General features: G+C 41.7%; 1 protein-coding gene across 7 annotated transcripts in view; it reads left to right on the plus strand.

The window, feature by feature from the left end:
• Fam184a (family with sequence similarity 184 member A) overlaps positions 1–21563 on the plus strand; it is a 99220-nt gene that overhangs the window by 22260 nt on the left and 55397 nt on the right. For all 7 annotated transcript variants that reach the window (XR_008719254.1, XM_055599459.1, XM_055599461.1 and 4 more), the window contains exons 2-4: positions 16178–17032; positions 18613–18748; positions 20923–21104. Coding sequence is in view for 6 of the 7 variants with exons in the window: in XM_055599459.1 (XP_055455434.1) it covers positions 16178–17032; positions 18613–18748; positions 20923–21104 (1173 nt within the window). In the remaining variant the exon portion in view is untranslated. The remainder of the gene's footprint in view (positions 1–16177; positions 17033–18612; positions 18749–20922; positions 21105–21563) is intronic.

Here is a 21563-nt window from a genome sequence, read left to right on the forward strand (position 1 = left end):
TTATCCTGCTATTAAAAAAATAAAAGTACACAGACACGTTAGATTTTTAATAACCTTAAACCACTGGGGCTTGGAAGATATAAAACCCCCTAAGCTACCTTGTTATCTCCCAGACACACATCCCAAGTCATTTGCTCTAAATCACTCCTATCTGAGCTACTTCGCATCCAAAACTCCCATAAATACTTGCACATGCTTCCCATCTGGGCTGTATCTGTCCATCACTCCATCCTCAGAGCAAGATCCTCTCAGCCACATTCTTCTACATTATGTTAACCCATGGCGACCCTGCGCCTCTCTTCTTCCTCTTTCCTCCTCGCCTCCATCTTTCTGCTCTCCAAGTATGAGAACGTTAGCTTCCCTACCTCTCTCCTTCCCAGCTCAGGTGTATGCATTTTTATTGGCCAATCAGGGATAATTTGGAGGCAAGGTTACACAGCATCAATTGGTTGTATGTGAGCCTTAACTCATAAAACAATAAAGATTTTGAGAGACAAGCGATTAGCACTTGAATGCATAGTAGCTCCAGATCAACCACAACAACCAGGACTTTTAGTTTCATTGTTTTCTAATCTACATTTCATTTATCTCTAATTGTTTCCTTCCTTTCTGTTACTATGAGTCTTTTTTTCCTTTCCTTTTTTTTTTTTTTTTTTGTTATTGTTGTTGTTGTTGTTGGAGACAGTTTTTCTCTGTATAATCCTGGCTGTCCTGGAACTCACTCTGACCTCAAACTCATGTTGACGTCAAACTTAGGAAATTCACCTGCCTCTTCCTCTGCCTCTGCCACTGCCTGAGTGCTGGGAGTAAAGGGATGTTCCACCACTGCCTGCCTTATCATTCTTTTTTGATGTGTGACTTATTTTTTATTTGATATTTTTATTCTTTCTCATGGTACTTAATAACAGCTATGTAGTTACACTGTTACAGTAGGAAAACAGCCACCAGAAGCAGGTAAAATAATGAACTTGGCTGTTTTTGTTATTTTTTTTTTATATAGAGACCCTGTTTGCCGACACATGTTTCAGTTACATTCCAAAAATCTTGAAATACATTTTATGTTCATTTATATTCATGACTTTCCTGTCTTTGATCTAAAGGGCATTGGGTTTTTCTTGTCTCCAGCCCTCCACAGTATCACTGGGTCCTGGGACTGGAGAAGAAAGAACACTGCTGACCTTACCTGGTTTGGAGTTTCAGTGCTCAAGTGAGGCGGTGGATAGCTTTGTGCTTCCCCCTCGCTTGCCACCCTGTCTTGCTCCATCTGCAGTTTTTCTCATCATCATCTGCTGAAGTTAAAGCTGACACATTCGAGAATTGGCCCCTGTCTAGACCTGTTCAAGAGGTTTTAGATTCTGCTGCTTGCCTATACTTCACCTTTAGCAATCCGTTAACAGAATTTCACTTAATTTCCTAAGTGCCTTTAGGGTAGCCTGTTTTCTTCCTGGCTCTGCTATATATACCGTAAAGCTTGTTCCCTGTCTGGCCTGTGAGGCTTTTCTGCTATTGACAAGCAGTTGGCTGCACTGTGGTTTGTGCTGTCTAGCAAGTTCAGGAAGATGATGACTGTTTGCTGACATAAGAAAACCATCCGATGGTTGTCTTTCTTTTTTTTAAAAATCTTTTTTAAAAGTTAAGTTACCTTTATTATATGTGCATCAATGTTTTGCCTGCATGTATGTCTATGTGAGAGTGTTAGATCTTAGAATTACATACCGTTGTGAGCTGCCTTGTGGGTGCTGGGGTTTGAACCTGGGTCCTCCAGAAGAGCAGTCAGTGTCTGTAACTGTTCCAGCCCTTTCTTTCTCAACTGAACACACCCAGATATCAGGATGGACAGACTTTTTCTTTGGGCAACTTATTTTCTTCAGGAAATTCTTTGACTCGTGGTGGGGACTGATGGGACTAGACTACCAGCTGCACACAGGAGAGGGACTACTAGGAATTATGTTTCACATGTGGTTTTTAACGTAGACCTTATATTTTAGATTTGCAACAGAGCTTAAAAGAAATTACAGATGTTTGTCCACACGCCGTTCAACACACAGGTTCTTGTATATTCTAGAAACTTCCTGTAGCAGGGAGGCACAATTATTAGAACTGATGAGTCCACAGTGATTCATTGTTACCACCATAGTTTTCATTAGGGCTTCATTCTTGGACCAATGTAAACAACATATATCTCTGTCACTAGACCCAATCAATCAATTAATAAATCAAAACATCTTGCAAAGGAATTGGGTGATAGGCCCGCTGAAGGACATTTAGATTTCTGCCAAGTTTCAGCAGTTTTTGAGTAAAGCTACACATCTTACTGTGGGTTTTTGTGTGAGTGAGTTTTCACTTGGGTTAGTACCCTGGAGTGAAATTTCTAGGCGATGTGGTAAGAATGTCGTTAGTCTTGTAAGATTCTGCTAAGCTGTGCAAGGTCTGTACTTTTCCTTCTAGCAATCAAAGGGGAGTTCCTGCCCATCTCTATCAGCATGGTGTCACTGTTGAGGATTGGGGCCACTGCTCTGACTTGTGTGTGTGATAACAAATTGTTGGCGAATCCCCAAAGACACGTGATTCTAAGCACCCTTCACTCACTTGTCATCTTCTGAGCTCTCCTGTTTGTTGTTTAATAGGAAGTACTGTCTTAAGTCTAAAGGTTATTATGGATTTTGGGAAACTATCTTGTATCTGTTCTCATGGTTCCTCACTTTAAGGCTTCCTTAGGATATTTCACTGCATTCTGCGTCTCTTCCATATTTCACCCTGGGTTTGCTGTGCACCAATCCCAAAACTTACAGCGGTGATGGTTTTCCTTTTTCTTGCCCTTTAAACAAAAATAATTCCTGTAGGGATAGATTATGTGTGTGTTTGAATCAGGTGATGACCTGGAAGACTAGCTGCTGTTTACACACTTGAAAGTAGCTGCTCTGTTGCATCTGCTTTTCTATGAGTTCCCGTCGTGGCAAGCAGGCCAACTTTTTGTTTGTGGTGTTTTTCACCATACTTAAATTTTAGCTTCTTTCTCTCTTAGTAATCATTTACAATTTATGTTTTTGCTTTTTATACATCTTGAGGTCTAGGTAAATTGCTCTTGGTAAGTTTCTTTTTATGAAAATAGAGTTCATCTTTCTTGTTTACTTCATTTTGGAGCACATTTAAAGAGGAGGAAGAAATGTTTTGGGTGACATGGCCTTGTTAATTGACTTTCCAAATGCATTTTTGACATTTTAAATTTATGGTATCCATGCATTATTAAGCACAAATAAAGTTGGCTAATGTTTTTGTATACTTAATATCAAATAATATGTACTGCCATAATTAACCCATCTTCTTGATATTTTGGTGTTAAAACTTATTCTTTGAGAAATAGAATTTTTAATTCAAAAAGGCAAAACTCAGTTTTGGTTTCTTCTTTATATTTGAACAGTGCAGATGTTTCTGTTGTGGCAAAAGCATCAACACTCTCCACTGTAGTCAAATGCTGGCTTTGTCCTGCTGGCTTATAGAACAGGTGACTGCATGTGCTATTTCCTTATTAGTGTGTGTTTAATAAGTCAAAACTTCTTATTAATGAATTTTAGCTTTGCCTAGTAAAGAAATCATGACTGAACACTTATAGAGGGTAAGCACTTTAAGAAATATTTCACTATTTCCTCCCTATGAGACATCTTGGATTGTTGTGATTTGATGGGCATTTGTGAGACTGTCTGGAGACAGATGATGTCTGTCATCACTGAGAGTTGATTACATTTACAGAGACAAGATTTATGCATGTCAAACAATAGGCTGATGTGACTGTAAGTGACACATTTAGGTTGTAGGCAGGACTTGCAGAAGAGAAGCTTTGGGGAACTGGCAACAGAAACCAGGAGGAAACAAGCCTTGGGACGCTTCTTAAGTCTGAGTCCTGTGACGTAGGGAGAGCACGGGCAATGACGGGGCATCTCAACTGGTCTTTCGAAAGATGCCAGTGCCAACACATGCATCAGTACTAATGCGGGCAGCGGGGTTAGTGGGTAAAGCAGGACTGATGGTGTTATGCTCTGGGAAGGCCTGTAGCAGGCAGGTGCTGTGGTGGGTGCCTTGATTGCCTTACTTCGGGCGATCCTTTTAAGACTTTCATTAAGTCACCTAACATTCTCATTTGCAGGTGCAAACGTGTATGCAGAGTTTCAGTACCTTTCCTAGGTGGCATAAGCAGCATCAGCACCACACATTCAAAGCTGGGTCTTGTTTTACCACAAGGTCTGAATGCTTTTTTCATTGGCACACATGGGCCATTTGGCTACAGCCTGTAGGATCTGCTTTTGCCATACCGTGATGTAACAATATGATGCTTTCAAGTAAGGGTGATAGACAGAGTTAACTGAGGTCAGGAGAGATGGCAAGGATCTTCCCAGTAACTCTGTCATAAGGAACAGGTTACCCAGAGAATGAAGCAGAACTGGAAACACTGGTTACTGAGAAATGTGTAGAGTACAAGGTCAGAGGATGGGGAGAATGGTGCTGTCAAAAACAAAAGAATCCTGAGGTTATTGTTTGTTTAAAGGGATCATCCGACTCCTTAGTGTGTGTGTGTGTTGTGTGTGTGTGTGTGTGTGTTTGTCTGTCTGTCTGCCTGACTACATGCGTGAGCCTGTGTGTCTATCTATGTGTCTATGTGTATATGCATATTCATATGTGCATAGTGTGTACTCATACTTTCATTTGTGTGTAATGTGTATGCATGTTTTCATGTGTGCATAGTGTGTATGCATGTTTTCATGTCTACTTAGTGTGTATTCATGTTTTCATAGATCCATAGTGTACATGCATGTTTTCATATGTATGGATATGGGGGCTGGCCTGAGATCAGTGGCTGATGTCTTCCTTGATTACTCAAGCTCCGCTTTATTTAACCCAGGCAGCCTCTCTCCCTTGGAGCTTGCTGATTTGGCTAGTCTGGGTAGTCAGCTTGCCTTGGGGAATCCCTTATCTCTGCCTCCAGAGCTTTGGGATTAAATAGAGCTGTCCTGACCATGTGATTTTTCTGTTTGTTTGGTGTGTGTGTGTGTGTGTGTGTGTGTGTGTGTGTGTGTGTGTGTGCATTTGTTTATTTTCAAGACAGGGTTCTCTGTGTTCAGGTGGCTGTTTTAGGTGGTTGCCGGAGAAGTAAACGCCAGTTGCCATACTTACATGGGGTGCTCTTTAACTGCTGAGCTATGCACTCAGCCTCTTGACTCCCTTTGTGACAATTGTCACCACCTTTCCCTGTAGTCCCACATGCCTTGAGCAAACAATGTCAAACAGCCAGCCAGATGCCCCTCATGCTAGCAGTGGCAGCTCTGAATTCTCCGTGGTGCTGTAAGGAAACTACATAGTAACCAGAACTGCCTGCTGCCATGACAAAACTCTTGCTCCAGAAAGTTCCATAGCTTGGAAAACAGACTGCTTCAGCTACATTTATTTATTTGTTTGTTTGTTTGTTTTTATTTTTTTGCCAGTGGTGAACTCTTGACTACCTTGGATCCATTTTATCTAGACTAGAGTAGCACTTGCGTTGGCCCAGGAGAAGGCTTGTGATTCGTGCAGAGTCCTTCATTTGCATTGTGCACACAGTCCCTCCTTGCATGAAGGACATCTTCGATTATTGTCGAAACTCCCTTGCCACACCCTTTCCTGGATATGGATGTAAGCAGGCTGTTGGGCTCACTTTTTGAGTCTTTTGATGCTCCTTTGTGACATGAGCCCAAATAAATAGCTTCTTCCTGGGAGTCTTTTCTCACCCACTTGATCTTTACCCCTGTGATATGAGCTACCGTGCTAACATGATGAGAAGACAGAAGAGATAAGCAGCAGAGGAGGTGACAGTGGACCCTGCCCTAGCGGTGGTGGTGGTGGCGGTGGCGGCGGCACTAGTATTGCCAAGCGAAAGCAGTGGAAGAATTCCTAAGAGGGGCTGCGTAGAAATGGCAAAAAGCTGATGGAGAAGAAGGTGTGAAAAGATGAAGATGAACACTGTGGGCCCTTTCTGTTAGAAGAGCTTCAGGAAGATTTGAGACCTCAAGGACAAAGGTCTTAGATGTCATAGCACAAGAACTCTAACACTAGCCAATGTGGAGCACTAAGGATGATGACATCTGAGGCCTAAGAGCATGACACTAACCATCTAAGAGGTATAACTGCTTGTTTCTGTAGGACCGAGGGTCCTTGTCCCTAAACCCTGTTCAAGAATTCTTAGCACAAGCAGATGCTACCTGATGCTGGAAGCTGAAGAATAACAATGCCTAGCTACCAAGTTCTAGGGCAAAATCTCTGAGCAGTAAGCCACATTTCAGTCTCTGGACTACAGTGTATGACTGTGTCCCCCCCCCTACCCCAAAACAAAAAAGAAACAGGAAAATGGAACTGAATTTACTTTTATGTATAAAAAGTAGATCCTGAGACCAGGCACCCTGTCCATACGCAGCAAGATACAAGCTGCAGCTTGCCTGGTTTCAACCCAGCTCAGTTGGATCCTGTCCTTTCTTTTCCTGGTAGGGGTTGTCAAGTCCCCTGCTTTTTCTGCTGCCGCCATTGTGACAGGGTCTGCTGTTACCTTACTTGCTGTGACTATCTGCTGCCTCCTCTGCTGTCTTCTCTTCACCTTAGCAGGTCGGCTTGTACTCCCAGCAGTAAAAATCTAGAGTGGATGAGAAAGACCCCTTTCTCATGGTCCTTAAGTTTCTGCCTTAAGTAGCAGATACCTGTCTCTCAGAGGCTGGAAGTATCAAGTCCCTGCTCTGACAGTGTGTCCTCTAATCCTGGACTCACAAGAGCTGGAACTATCTCCCACGATTCCTCTCTGAGTGAAGCAAGAGCCAGTCGATTGCTAACATTCTGATGCGTCCACACTTTCTGGTAAACACAGCAATTGCTCAGGAGCTGGCCCTTCCATCATTGCTTGTTCCTATTCAGGTCCCACCTTTGTTTGTGCGGCCATGTTTTTATCCGTCTATCCTGGAATCTTCACTTTCTATAAGGACTTAACTCAGGCATGGTCCAGCCTGCTTCCCACTGCAAACTAGCTGGACTATTTTATTATTTCATTTTATTTTTGATAGCATGGTCAGACAAATTGCAATTTATTTGCAGTTGAGAACCAGTTGACATAAGACATTTGGCTCACTCGCTCTTCCTCTGCCTTTAGAGTACTGGTTCACTAGAGTAGTTGATTTTTGTCAACACTGGCCATGGTACCTCGGATCACGTCATGCTACACGTATGCTCTCCTTCTCAGGGCAGCTAGAACCTTTCATGTAGTCCCCCCAAACCCTTGGACTTGTCTTCCTTTCTCATCTCCTCCACCACCATGTCTGACTGTGCTGATCAATTTTTAAGAACCATCTTATTTTATGTACTAGGAACATGGGAAAGGCTATGATGTAGAATGAATCACATATTGTTCTCTTCTTTAAGAAACCTTTAAACGTGAAAATTCAGTGAGAAACTGTGAAAGGTAAAGAATTAGTGTCTAGAAGGACTGGGTTTCATGGCTTTATTTAAGGAACAGGCCACTGAGAGTTTGACCATGCTCCAGTGGGTATATAAATAATACAAAGTAGACTGGGTTTTTTTTTTGTTTTGTTTTCTTTTGTTTTTTGTTTTTTTTACTTTTGGGGAGGTCACAGAAGGGGAGAACATGGAAGGGCTGGGAAGAGATTGTGACTGGGGTACATGATATGAAACTCCAGAAAAATCAATAAAAATGTTTTTTTGGGGGGAGGGGGGAGAATTAGTCTCTAGAGTCACTGAGTACATACCCATGAAGAAATATTTGTTGATTCTAAGTCTTCTAAAGTTACTAAAGTATAAATTACTGTGTGCTTTCCTAATCAAATTTCTGTAACTCTATGAGTCTCTAGGGACTTACACTTTATCATTGGCTTTCCCCTGAAGTCGCTGCGTCTGATGCGTTACCAGACTACATGAAGCTCAGAGCGCTATCTGCCTTAACCCAAGTAGCTCCCCCGTAGCTCCCCACAACTGCTGTGTCCTTTCAGGACTTTCTAAATTTGCTAATTTGAAAAGTGTTTTATGTATGTGATTGTCTGCCTGCATGTATGTATGTGTACCAAGTGCGTGCAGTGCCCATGGGAGCTAGAAAGGGGCATCGTATCCCTGGAACTAGAGTTAAAGATGTTTGTTTGCGGCAGGTGCTAAGAACTGAATTTGGGTCTTCCACAAGAGCAGCACATGCTCCTATCTGCTAAGCCATCTCACCAGCACCATCCTCCCAGGCCTTTTCTGGTTACTTTCAGTCTTCATCAGGTTATTTCTACTGAAGACTTCATGCTGTATTCTGCACCCTACAGCTTGGTACTTAATACAAATGCATATTATCTAAAATTGCCATTATTTTGTGCATGTTTTATTTAGGATTAAGAATGCATATACTTTTCTTTGCTGGAATTCATATAAAAAGTCAGAGCACACAGTAGACGTTCACAGAAAGTCGTCGGTTATTTTGTAAAGTTTGGTACCACAGATCTCATTGAAGGGATCCTGAATGACAGCTGGATTTGTGAGACTTTCTGTGACTTTTGTGTATGTATGTGTGTTCAAACAGATGTTTATGTTTCAAAATTCAGGTTAAATCTCTTGAGAAAACAAATGCATTTTACATCACCATGCAGGAAAAAGAAAGCATTATTATACTTTATAAATATTTTTCCAACAGTGGTTATAGAAACAAAGAGAACAAATGTATCTTTAAAAGTAATTACTTTGCAACGCAATTAGGTTTTCAAATTATTTTAAAATCAAGGTTTTAGAGTGCCCTTGGCTTACATAAATCCGAGTGAGCTTTTTTTGTTAATTGCCTCCTAAATGTTTCATTTGGGCACAAGTCTGTTGCTGGAATTAATTTGATTACATAATGTATGAAAAGCAGCTTTTGTTTTTCTATTTAATTTAATTCAAAAGAAAGTCGACTGGGAGGTAGGAAAAATGGAGGCAGTTAGCTTCCGGCCAGGGCAGAAACTCATGTGTGCGGCTCCACGCTGGCTCCACGCTTCTCACCTTGGACACCGTTCTGTGCGCCACTCTCATGCACATCCTTCTGTACTATCAGTGGTGGAACACCACCTCTGTGCCTGAATATCCTGTGACAATGTGGATTAGAAGGGTTTCCCTCTTAACACTGTGGAGAACTCTCGGGTTCTCTTTACATGGCTAGTTTGTTAGTATTTCTTTCTCCAGCGCTCTCAGAGCCTCTTGAATTCCCTCCATACTTGTGAACAGTTCAGTTCTGGCCCTTGCTTGACAACCCCCACCCAGGAACAAAAAAAAGGACACGATCCCACTGTAACTTGCTGCACATAAGTAGGATGCTTGGTCTCAGGATCTGCCTTTTGTCGTTGGCCTCAATGATGAGACCTTATTTATTTAAACTTTTTATTGATTCTTTGTGAATTTCACATCCTGCACCCCAATCCCACTCATCTCCCCACCCTTCCATATTAATCCTTTACCCTTGCAACCTCCCACCTTCTAAAGAAAACACAAAATAAAAACAAAAAATAAGAAAGAACATCTCACCACGGAAGCTGCGTTAGTGTCACAGAGTGTCACACAGTACACTCTTTTGTCAACACGGCTTTACTCACAGATGTTCATTGCAGTGAGTCATGGGTGTGGCTCGAGGCCTCTGGCTCCTCACTGGGACTCCTCTCAGATGTCCTGTTGTCGTCGCGTGTCATGGAATTTCTGCAGCTTTGGTTCTGCAGGACCAATCTCTTCACACACTCCAGCAGTTCACAAAAGGCTAGATGTTGGGGTGGGCCAGCTCACAGCCCTGGATCGGGGGCTGGGTGGGAACTGAGTGTGTCAGCCTGCCTGGTCTCCTGCACCTGTGCCACCAGGGCTGGAAGTTCTGGTTTGCCCGGTTGAGGGGTTGGGCCAGCTCTCTTGCACCCACACCACCAGGTCCACAGGATCTACCTTTTATAAGCAAAAGTAAATTCCGTTCTATTTTCTTATCTCTTTAATGTTTGTGTTTTGGGACACAGTCACACATTGTGGTTCAAGAACTGAAATGTGGTGATCCTCCTGCCTCAGACTCCTGAGTACTGGGATTTCACGTGGGCCACCACACTTGACTTTTCATTTGTTAAAAAGACTTATTTTTATGTGTATGTATGGGTGTGTCATATGTGTGCAGGTACCTGAAGATGTCAGGAGGAGTGTGTTATGTTGAATCTCCCGGAGCTGTAGTTAAAAATGAGCTGCCTGATATGCTTACTGGAAACTGAAACCTGGTTTTTTAAAAGATCAGCAAGTGTTCTTAACTGTTGAACCATCTCTCAGGTCCTAGCTTTCTTATTTCTTGATGGATATTTAACCTGAGTAGTACATTGCCAGATAAGGGTACTATTTGAGAAGAGGGTTGATGAAAGTATAATATATTTCATAGATTATTAATATAATGATATCAATATATGTAATAGTAAATAATTTTAAATACTCAGCACACAGATAGTGTGAGAAGACAGAACATAAAATTTCCTTAAATCATTTAATATTAAAAACCCCCATAATAAAAACATAAAGTCTGCACACTTTATAACCAACATCCTGGTTCTTTAAAAACATAAATGTCATAAAATTTTTTAAAGAAAAGAATGTATGTGTTTCCAGTTAAACACTAAAGTTTACATGACAGTTTGGTACAATATGAAATTCTAGGTAGATCTATATTGATAAAGAAAAGATGCTATAAATTTCACTACTGGAATAATTTGATTATCTTTATTAATGCTTCTGTAATTAGAGAATATTTCATTAGTCTAAATTTGGAGGTATGATAATGCTGTGGCCTCTGATCTTAGAAAATAATGTTTAGGTGTATTTAGCAATAGTATGCAGTGGCAGATAAAGTTTATTTTAAAATGGTTCTGGAAGGAGAAAATTGTGCATGTGCTCACCCACACGTGCGTGCGTGTCCGAGCTTGGTGCTGCAGCGGTGGTTTTTTTCTGACATCTTTTTATATTCAATGATATATGAATATCATGGCTTCTGCCACACCATTGTTCTTCTGGGAGCATTCTCATTGTGACCTCATTGTTCTCTGCTTTTCTTTTGTCCATCTCATCTTGAGCTACTTGCAATGTTGTTGCTGTTGTTGTTTTCTTTCCAAGCAATGAGTAAAACTGTCATTGAGGTAACCTAGGAAGCATAAATACATGCTACTTCTTATCCCCCGTAGAACTGTCAAGAAAATAAGGAAGTATTTGTACAATTTCATGACCTCCCTTACTTAGCCTTTACTGGGGCACAGGGCTCATATTCAGGCTCTAAATTATAAACTATGTTACAGAAGAGTAAGTTTCCCTAACCAAGGTACTTAGAGCTCATTCGAAATATTTAAGAGTTGGAAAAGTATCTTGGATAATCTTTGACAGCTGAAGCTACTCCAGGAGTATCAGTGAAGATAAATCCAGGCAGAGATTTCCTTTGTGTTATCGTCCTAGAACAAGTAGAACAGGCCATCATGGAAAAAGTGAGACATTATCTTGAGAAATTTGAGTTTTGATAATCTCACTTAATTCTGATGTCTTATGGCGGGGGAACCTGTTGGCTGGCTCTGCTAGAAGATCATAAGGCTGAAATATGAAGCGGAGCCCGGCGCTGCTCAGTTGGCAGAGTGCCTGCCTGCTGCACACAAGGCCCTGCTTCAGTCCTCAGCACAGTGTGAATGAGATTCGGTGGCACACACCTGCAGTCCCGTCCAGCCTTTGGAAGGTACAGGCAGGATGGTGAGGTCAAGATCTTTGGCTCTCTTGCAAGTTTGAGGCCAGCCTGGCCTGTCTGAGACCCTGTCTATACAAAAACAAAACCTGTTACCTTTATATAAGATGTATCTGATCCTAACAATGAAAACAACCCCTCCCAAAACACCCGGCACAATGTGGGTCAGTGAGATGGCTCAGTGGGCAAAAGGGCTTGCCACTACGTCAGATGGCCTGCATTCAACACCTTGGACCCACATGATAGAAGGAGAGAATCAAACTGACTTCTGCAGTTTGTCTTCTGACATCCGCTTGCATGCTGTCACATGCTCTCCTTTCCAATAAATAACGTGTATATACATTTAATTACTGACGATAAGGGCTGGGAAGGTGGGTGAGCTGGGGAAGTGCTTCCTGTACAAGCTCGAGGATGCGAATTGGGGTCACATAAAAGCCACTGTCTACAATCTCAGCACTTGGGGAGGTCAGAGACAGGCAGATCATGGAAACACTGAGCTGCCAGTTGTACCAAATTGGTGAGCTTCCCCTCAGTGAGAAGTGCTATCTCCAAAACATAAGATGGGAACAACAAAGACACCTGGTGCCAACCTCAGGCCCCACACCCATACCCACAGGCAAGGGCACCCACAGGCGCATACATGCATATACTGAACAAACAAAAACCTCAGTGGATATTATTTTGTAAGCTTGCAAAGTAATATTCATTGTTTGGCAGTTTAGTAGTAGTGAGGCCCTTCTCTGGTGACCCGTTCCTAGCATAGAAAGAGAAAGGGCAGTTGTGCCTAGAATTTGTCTGGTAGGCGTAAAATAAAAGGTCTAGACTAAAGTAAATAAACTATAATTAATACGAAAAAATAAAAATTTAATAAAAAAATGTCTAGACTTCCCAGAAAGCCATACCCTGGATGAGCAGCGGTGAGAAATGTCCACTCCTGACTGCCCTGTTTGGCCTTTCACTAGCCAGAGGTAAATGGACAAAGGCTTGACGGCACAAGGGTTAGGAGTGTCACTGTGGCCAATGAAGAGAAGGTACAGCTGAGAGCCCCTCTCTGGATTACACTTCCGTCTCTGGTTTTGGTTGTTGCTGGTAGTGGTGGTGGTGGTGGTGATGGTATGGGTTTTTTTTTTAATTTTGTATTGATTCTTTGTGGATTTCACATTATGCACCACTATCCCACTCATCTCTCTGTCCCTCCACATCAGCCCTTCACCCTTGCAACCACCCTGCCAAAAGAAAACAAAAAAATAAATTAAATAAAATCAAAACAACCAAGAGAGAGAAATATAAAGCATCTCACTGTGGAAGCTGAGGTGTGCCACACAGTACACCCTTTTGTCCAAAGAGCTTTACTTGCAGACATCCGTTACAATGACAGGCACGTGTTTGTGGAGGCTTAGGGTTAGAGTTGGTGTCTCTCACTAATGGCAGGGTCTTCCTCCGAGCCTGGCTCTCATAGATTCCTCTAGGCTGGCCAGTCAGTTTCAGGAGTCCACTGTCTCCCCATCCCTCTCCACATGACTCTTCATTTATAAGATTCTTATTTTTAAATGACCTTAATTTGGACTGATGAGATTGCCCCATGTGTAGAGGCCCTTGCCAATGAGCCTGATGACCTGGGTTTGATCCCTGGGTCCCACCAGGCAGAAAGAGAGAACCAACTCCCCAGAGTTGTCCTCTGAACTCTATACATGTGCCAAGGCATTTGTCCCCCCCATGATAAAATAAATAAACAAGATAAATAACTTATACAAACTACAACTTAATAATGGGGGTAGTATTCATTTGTTGCACTTGGCACCCTTTTACTATTTTAAGTTTTTAGACGCATATTTTAATATTTATTTCCTGGAAGATTACTAATCTATTCAATACGAGTGCATGCTTCTTTATGCAACATATCTTCAGAATTAGACATTTAGTTTTATCACTACATGGGCTTTAGTAGAAAGAAAACATGGAAGACTATAAAAGCTGACACAACTTTAATTCTTTCTGTTGTTGTTAGTGATTTTGGCCAAGATGGCTTGCTTGTGTATAGATTAGACTGGGATTTCATAATGGTCTTTTCCACTCATTTTCAGCTCTGCTGTCATGGTGGGTTAGTAGCACTTGAACAAACAAAGGTAGTTGTACCATACCCAGATGTTTACAGAGGTAAGCAGCAGCCAGTTTGGGCCCTCAGTTGTTGCTTACTGGCCTCTGCAATAGAGGTTAGGTTGAAATAATGCTTACTACTCTAATGTTTTCCTCTAATGTTCATGTATTTTGGTAACATAAATCTTACTCTTTCTAATTCATTGTTTTAATTCCAACCTCCTTTTTAATTTCCCTTACATAGTATTTTGAATGCTACAGTGCTTTTCTATATCTAGCTTCTTTTCTAGGCTGGCAGCCTCTTGTATCTTTCCAGCCTTGTTACCAAGCCTTCTCCAATTAATCAAAGACTGAGTTTCAGGAGAGGATGGTGGCAAATGACGAGCATGCTGGATGTTAAGAGCAAAGCCTTTCATCAGTGGTGTTTGAGAGAGATGTGTTAACGGATGCAGGACTTACCTGACATCACTCATCAAAGGCTGAGTGGAAATTAATTGCTAGAAAGAAGATTATTTCAGTAAACCGTTGATGAGGAGACAGTCTCGTATTGCTTCCCTCTCCTGTTTTATTCTCAAAGTAGGGACTCCTGTCAAGGGGCTGCTAACTTTTAAGATCATCTCTTGGAACAAAGCACTAAAGTTGTGGTTTGGTTCTCTTGGAAGTCTGTCTCTTTCATATCTATTTTCTTTCCTTTTTAAAAAAAAATAATTTGTTTATGTACATTTTATGTGCAGGGGTGGTTAGCCTGTGGGTATATCTATGTGAGGTTGTCAGGTCTTGGCATTGCAGACAGTGGTGAGCTGCCATGTGTGGGTGCTGGGAATTGAACCCAGGTCCTCTGAAAGAAAAATCGGTGCTCTGAACCGCTGAGCCATCTCTCCAGCCCCTGTTTCTTTCTTCTTTTTCATTTCTATTTTCTTCCATGTGCTTAGTAAGATAAAGTTGGGCTCAGAGCAGAAATGCCCTAGGAGAGCCTGCGGCCTGTATTCTGCATCCGTCTTGCACTAAGTATCCTGACCAGTAGGCGTCTCTTTGGCTTTCTTTTCTTTTCTCTTTCCTTTTGTTCTCATGTTCTTTTTCTCGTTCACTTTTCCTTTTTGTCTCTTTAGAACAAGCCTCGCCGTGTATCACCGGCTACTCTGATACTCACCTTGTTAAGTTCATGGCTGCCTCTTGGCCATAGCCTTTTGACTATTAGGATGAGTGGCATGTGCCACCATGCTCAGCCTGGCCATTCAGATGAGACAAAGCCAGTGTTCTTCCTCATCTCACACTTGGTGTGGTTTGCAGTAGTCACCTCCACGCAGCACAATATACATAGATTTCTCTATAATTCAGACCAATTCTGACACTCTCAACCTGGAGATGACATTAGATCTCAAGGACTGAGAGTTCAGTTCGCTTCAGATGCCCTGGGGAGCTCCAGAGCATAGGAGTGACCTGGGGACAGGAAACTGACCCTATGTCCTTTGAACCCAGTGGTTCTGGAGCGTCCTCAAATTGCAGAGGCCCAGCCCAAGTCAGGTTTAAATTGCGTAAGTGACATCTCAAAGAACAAGAGAAATTTAGATTCACTCACTAGTTTAGACCCCAGCAGATTTTAGTCATTGTCAATAAGATAGTTCTAAACTCTTAACAAAAATAAATTATAAAGAATCTAGAAAAGGAAATTTCTAACATTTATGTATTTAAATAGGCCCTTTAACACATAAACAGGGCCCTGGGGAACCATAGTATCTAGAGCTTCATGTACGTGAATGTGCCATATAAGGACATGATGCAAGGTGGGTCCTTACCTGAGATTTTACTCCCTCTCTCGTCTGTAGTCCCCACTATTCTGGCCTGGATTGTGCGGAGAACAATCATCTCTGGTCAAGTGGCCTCTGTTGTTGTTTTTTTCCTTTCAGTTATGGCACATCATTCTTAATTTTGAATGCTTTTTTCAGAGAAAAAGGGAGACACACACACACACACACACAGAGGCAGAAAGACTGACTTTCTGTGTAGTCCCAAGTTACCTGTGTTTGTAGTGACCTTCTATCCTTCTGTCTTAGCCTCCTGAGTGCTAGGATTGTAAGTGTGCATTTTCGTAAATGAGTGACTTTGAATGTTTTAAAGTTACAGTTTGAAAGTCTGTGCAGGGGTAGAATTTGCAAAGCAAATCAATCTGTGGGCACAAAAAAAAAAATTGCCTGATGTTTCAATGTGTAATAGTTACCAGAAATAATATGTGCATGGAAAAAAAATCAATCCAAATGGAAGAATTAAGATGTAAAAGAATATGTGCTGAATTTTTCTCCCTTCTTCAAAACCATGTAGGTAATATATGCTTTGAATACTAAAAATGATGAGCATGAGTCTGCAATTCAGGCCCTCAAAGATGCTCATGAAGAAGAAATCCAACAAATTCTTGCAGAAACAAGAGAAAAAATACTGCTGTATAAAAGCAAGGTAACTGAAGAGTTAGACCTTAAGAGAAAGATTCAAGTTTTGGAAGCCTCTTTAGAAGATCACATGAAGATGCGGCAGCAGGCTTTGACAGAGTTTGAAGCCTATAAGCACAGAGTTGAGGACATACAACTTTGTGCAGAGGCCCAGCATGTCCAGCGCATAGTAACCATGTCTCGGGAGGTCGAAGAGATTAGGAGGAAATTTGAAGAAAAGTTGCGGAGCTTTGGGCAGCTCCAGGTTCAATTTGAAAAGGACAAACGGTCAGCCCTGGAAGATTTGAGAAGCACTCACAGACGGGAAGTCCAAGAGCTGTTGAAGTCACAGCAGGACCACAGTACCTCGGTGAGCAGGGGCCAGGAGAAAGCTGAGGAACTGCACAGGATGGAGGTACAGGCCTTGAACAACACCCTGGAAGAGCTGAGACTTGAAAAGAAAAAGCTCATTGAGGATTATGAGGGCAAGCTGAACAAAGCTCAGTCGTTTTATGAGCGTGAGCTTGATAATTTGAAAAGGTCACAACTCTTCACAGCCGAAAGCCTGCAGGCCAGCAGGGACAAGGAGGCTGATCTTCGTAAGGAGTTCCAGGGGCAAGAAGCCATCTTAAGAAAAACCATAGGAAAACTGAAGACTGAGCTGCAGATGGTGCAGGATGAAGCCAGCAGTCTTCTTGACAAACGCCAGAAGCTGCAGATGGCACTGGCCACAGCAGAGAACAATGTGCAGGTGAGTGGGTGTGGGCCATCTGGTTCTTTTCTTTCTCTACATGTGGGTGCTGTGTGAGCATGTGTGCTTATGTGTTAATGTGTATGCTCGTGTGTGCATATATGAGTGTGGAAACCTGACGTCGACACTGGGTGTTTTCTCAGGTTGCAATGTCTCCGCCGTCTGTGTTGAGGCAGAGTCTTTTGCTGAAACCAGAGGACTTCATTTGCCATTTCAGCTGTTTAGGCTGGCCAGCTTGCTCCAGGACGTCCCGGCCTCCGCCCCCCTAGCTCTGGCATTGGAGGTGGCCACCATGCTCAGCAGCTCTAACTGGGTTCAGGAGATTTTTCTGGATAGTAGACTTTTAACCACTTTAAAAACCTTATTCTGCGGCTAGAGAGAGGACTCAGACGTCAAGAGCACTGGTTGTTCTTCTAGAGGTCCTGAGTTCAATTCCCAGCAACCATATGGTGGCTCACAACCATCTATAATGAGATCTGGTACTCTCTTCTGGCCTGCAGGCACACATGCAGGCTGAAAACTGCATAATAAATAAATCAGTCCTTAAAAAAAAAAACAAAAAAAAAAAAAAACAAAAAAAAAAAACAGGACAGGGGAAGAGAAATCACCTGGACTCCTGTTTGAGGAAACAACTATTAAAAAAAAAAAACAAAACTGAATTTGAATTTGTTTATTTTATTTTATAGGTATGGGTGTTTTACCTACATGTATCTATTATGGATGGTTGTAAGCCACCATGTGGGTGCTTTGGAACTGAACCCAAGTTCTCTGCAAGGGCAGGAAGTACTCTTAACTTCCTACTCAGCCTTACCTACTTTTCTTTTACATATTAATTTCTTGATTTGGAGACCAGCAGTGGATGGCTTTAGGATCAGCTGTTTATGTTCATACTACTTTAAGGCCCTTTCTCTATTTTTTTTCTTTGCCTTTGTGAGGAAAAAAAAAATTGAAAGTGTAATTTTTATTACCTTTTTTGGTTATAAGTTCAGGTATAAAGTGCCCAGAAAGCCAAGTTTAAAACCCTATTGCTACTATGAATGGATTTCATTTAAACGTTTACTAGTATTTTCACCTGGGAGAGCTTAGGGATTAATTGTGCTTTCCTTTTTCTCTTTGTTAAGGATGGTCTGCCTCATTTTTTGGTGTTTTAGGCATTTAACGAGGACATTATTGCTTTTAAAAGTGAAATTTAACAAGAGATAGCCCATGTGTAGAAAAGATGCCGAAACTACAAGTTTTGTTGTACTAATGCTCCATCCACACATACTAACACAATCTGGAACAGAGAGGGCTGCTTCCAGGAAATGGAGAAGGCTGCTTCCAAGAAGCAGCCTGTGCTTCCCAGCTGTGTTAGTATCTGCAGAGCACTGGAGTACATTGGGCAGAGTAGAAACAGACTTCCCTAACTGGGTCATGTGACTTAAAATGTCAGGTTCTGTTACTTCATCTTACAGATTTAAAACTAAGTAGTCCTAGTTTACACAGAAATTTCCGGTAAGAGAACAGTGGTGCTTGCAACTTAAATTATTTAGCTTAATATCATGCTTGCATTTTGATTATGGCTATATGATCTTTCTTAGGTTCTTCAAAAACAGCTTGATGATGCCAAGGAGGGAGAAATGGCCTTGCTGAGCAAGCACAAGGAAGTGGAGAGTGAGCTAGCAGCTGCCCGGGAGCGTTTGCAAGAGCAAGCTTCAGATATTGTCCTCAAAGCTAGTATGTCTACCCATAGCTTGGCCCAGGGTTCCGCTAAAGCCAGCACCGTATATGAATATTTTGAAGTTCATCTAATTGAATATATACCATTCCTCCTAAAATTTTTAAATTATTTAGACTTTTTAATTTTAAAAGTCTTTAATAATCTTTCTGAGTAATTATAACAATGGAATGATGAGACTGTCGAGAGTTGTGGGGCGCAGCACCCTCCCCTGTAGCAGTCTGTGGGTTTTTTTTCTTTTAGGAACCCCATCAATGTTAAGCCAGGTCTTTGACTTCATCTCAGAATGGATTATCTGGATGAGGCAGTTTGAAGCAGGATTGTTGTCCTGAAGGGATCTTTAACGTAGATTTAAACCCAGAGTCAGCAGAAAGGGGTGATTACTGAACAAATAAGACAGGCCTGCATGTGGGTGTGTGCTTCTCAGGGAGACTTGGATTTTGCTGGCTTTACAGTAGCCATGTTTAAGATGCTGGTGGGTTTTCAGGGATTTCTGGGGTATTCCAAGCTAGGATTTTAGCCAGGGTAACATCCCCAATCATAGGAAGCATTTACTGTCAACAAGAGTTGATAGCCTAGTTTGTGATATTTCCAGAATATCAGTGGAAGGCAAACGACCAAATTCAGAGTTAGGTATGCTCAGGTCTTAATGGTTTGTTGCCGCCTTTACATTCGTGTTTGGGAATATCCTTGTGTAAAAGGAGCATTGTTTCTGTGTAAGCAGCTTTTACAACACAGGTTAATTGTGCTGGAATGCTTGAGTTTCAGTTGTTGAGAGACCTCACCTGAGCTTGTGACCAAGTGACTCCTTTTCATCATCTTGTCCCCTTTCTTTCTATCCAGCCTCAAGATGCCTCATGTTTTTTGGTTTTAGGAGTATATTTTTAGAGAATAAATTCCTGACACACAAAATGAGCCATTTATTCTTTTCTATTCTCCCTTCTTCTGTCTGTCTGTCTATGGAAGAATTTGTACATAGGGAACAAAGGTGAGTTCACCCAGGACAGCTGAGTCATCTGCTGTGGCACTGTACTTCATGTCATAGCCCTTAGTAGAAAGATGCTGATCCAGGGTAAAGTCTGAAGTTGCTTTTTGTCTAAGTGGATAGTGTATCTAGTGAAACTGTTTCAAGACCACCTTTAATTTTGATGGGCTCACTGGTGAATTTGCTTTCCCATAAACTAGTCATTTTTAATGATCTCCAGCATGCATCAGAATCATGCAGGCAGTTTGTGAGCCCACAGATGCTTGGCCCACCCTCAGGCTTTCCCACTCACTGGGCTGCCGTAGGCTGTGTCTGACTAGAGTTCCCAGTGAGTCTGGGGCTGTTTGTCTGGGGCTGTTTGTCTTGATCATATCCAGCCCAACTATCCATCCAGTACCACCATTCAATTTACTGTCATTTGTTTTTTCTTCCTTCCTTCCTTTCTTTGTTTTGTTTGCTTGGGGTTTATTTTTTTGTTTTTTGAGACAGGGTTCCTCTGTGTAGTCTTGGCTGTCCTGGACTCACTTTGTAGACCAGGCTGACCCAAAACTCACAGAGATCTACCTGTCTGTCTCCCTAGTGCTGGAACTAACAGTGTGCTCCACCATCACCCAACTATTTTATTTTTTCATAAGCTTGCCCTCCTCTGTTTTTCAATCTAGTCTTTATCTAACACAAATTCAATTGAAACTCAATTGCTGTCTGCTGCCTTTGTTCCCTGCATACAGATTCTTCCCGAGATAGATACAGACAGCGACAAAGATACAGACAGAGAGAGACAAAGACAACGGAGGGGGAGTGGGGAGGGGGAGAGAAAATACAGTAAATGACTCATTTTCATCTTGTAGTGTTAGTGTGTCCTCTTTTTCCTCAGTTACTTCTAGGGACTTTTTTTGTGAGCTACTGAGGTGTTGTTTCTACTTCAATTTATTTACCTTGCAGCTTCCTTTTTGTAAAAAATCAAGACAGTACCAGGGATCGACATCAGTGGTATAAAAATGGACTTTCTATTCTGAAGGATTATAATTGGCTGAGACATTCCCATGGTGACTATTTCCCTTTGTCCAGTGAGCAAGCCAAAGAGAAAGTTGTGGAGCACTCAGGCATGAAAGACTGTTGTTAGAGACACACTCTCCTATCAGTAGACTTAGACATTAAGGAGTTTTTCTTGGTGGGGGCGGTTTCTAGGTCATATCGGAATGCTTCAAGCAACTCAGTTGACCCAAGAAGTTACAATTAAAGATTTAGAATCGGAAAAATCCAGAGCCAATGAGCGATTATGTCAGCTTGAAGAGGAAAGAGCTCTTCTGCAGAGCAGAACACAGAGTCTGGATGAAGAGCAGAGGCAGCAGGTGCTGGAGCTGGAGAAGGTATGGTGGACACCACAGCACAGGAAGGGGACTTCAAACCCTGGGTCCTGTGCACAGGAGCCATGCATTTCTTAGCCTAGTTTGTGTTTGTTTGTTTGTTTGTTTGTTTGTTTTTGAGAAAATTAGGTTTAAAGGTAGGCTATATAATTTTATGTATGTATTCCAGATATTTGGGTTAGAACCTATCTTATTTTAAAAAGTAAGAATTTCAATTTATTTTCAAGCCAGAATTTAGTGAACTCTACTGCAGTGGGAATTTTATTATGTGTCATATTATACATACTTTTTAAATAAATGAAATATGTTATTGCACATGTCCCTAGGAGGCTTTTTTCTTTTTTTCCTTTCCCCCTCCCCCACTTCCTTCTTATACCTCTGCTTTGTTTTTGTTTTGTTTTGTTTTGTTTTTGAGCTGAGAATGCAACCCAGGGCCTTCCCTGTGCTTGGGAAACGTTCTGT

Source organism: Psammomys obesus, unplaced genomic scaffold, assembly GCF_907164565.1.
Source record: "Psammomys obesus unplaced genomic scaffold, mPsaObe1.curated_primary_1811, whole genome shotgun sequence".
NCBI lineage: Eukaryota > Metazoa > Chordata > Mammalia > Rodentia > Muridae > Psammomys > Psammomys obesus.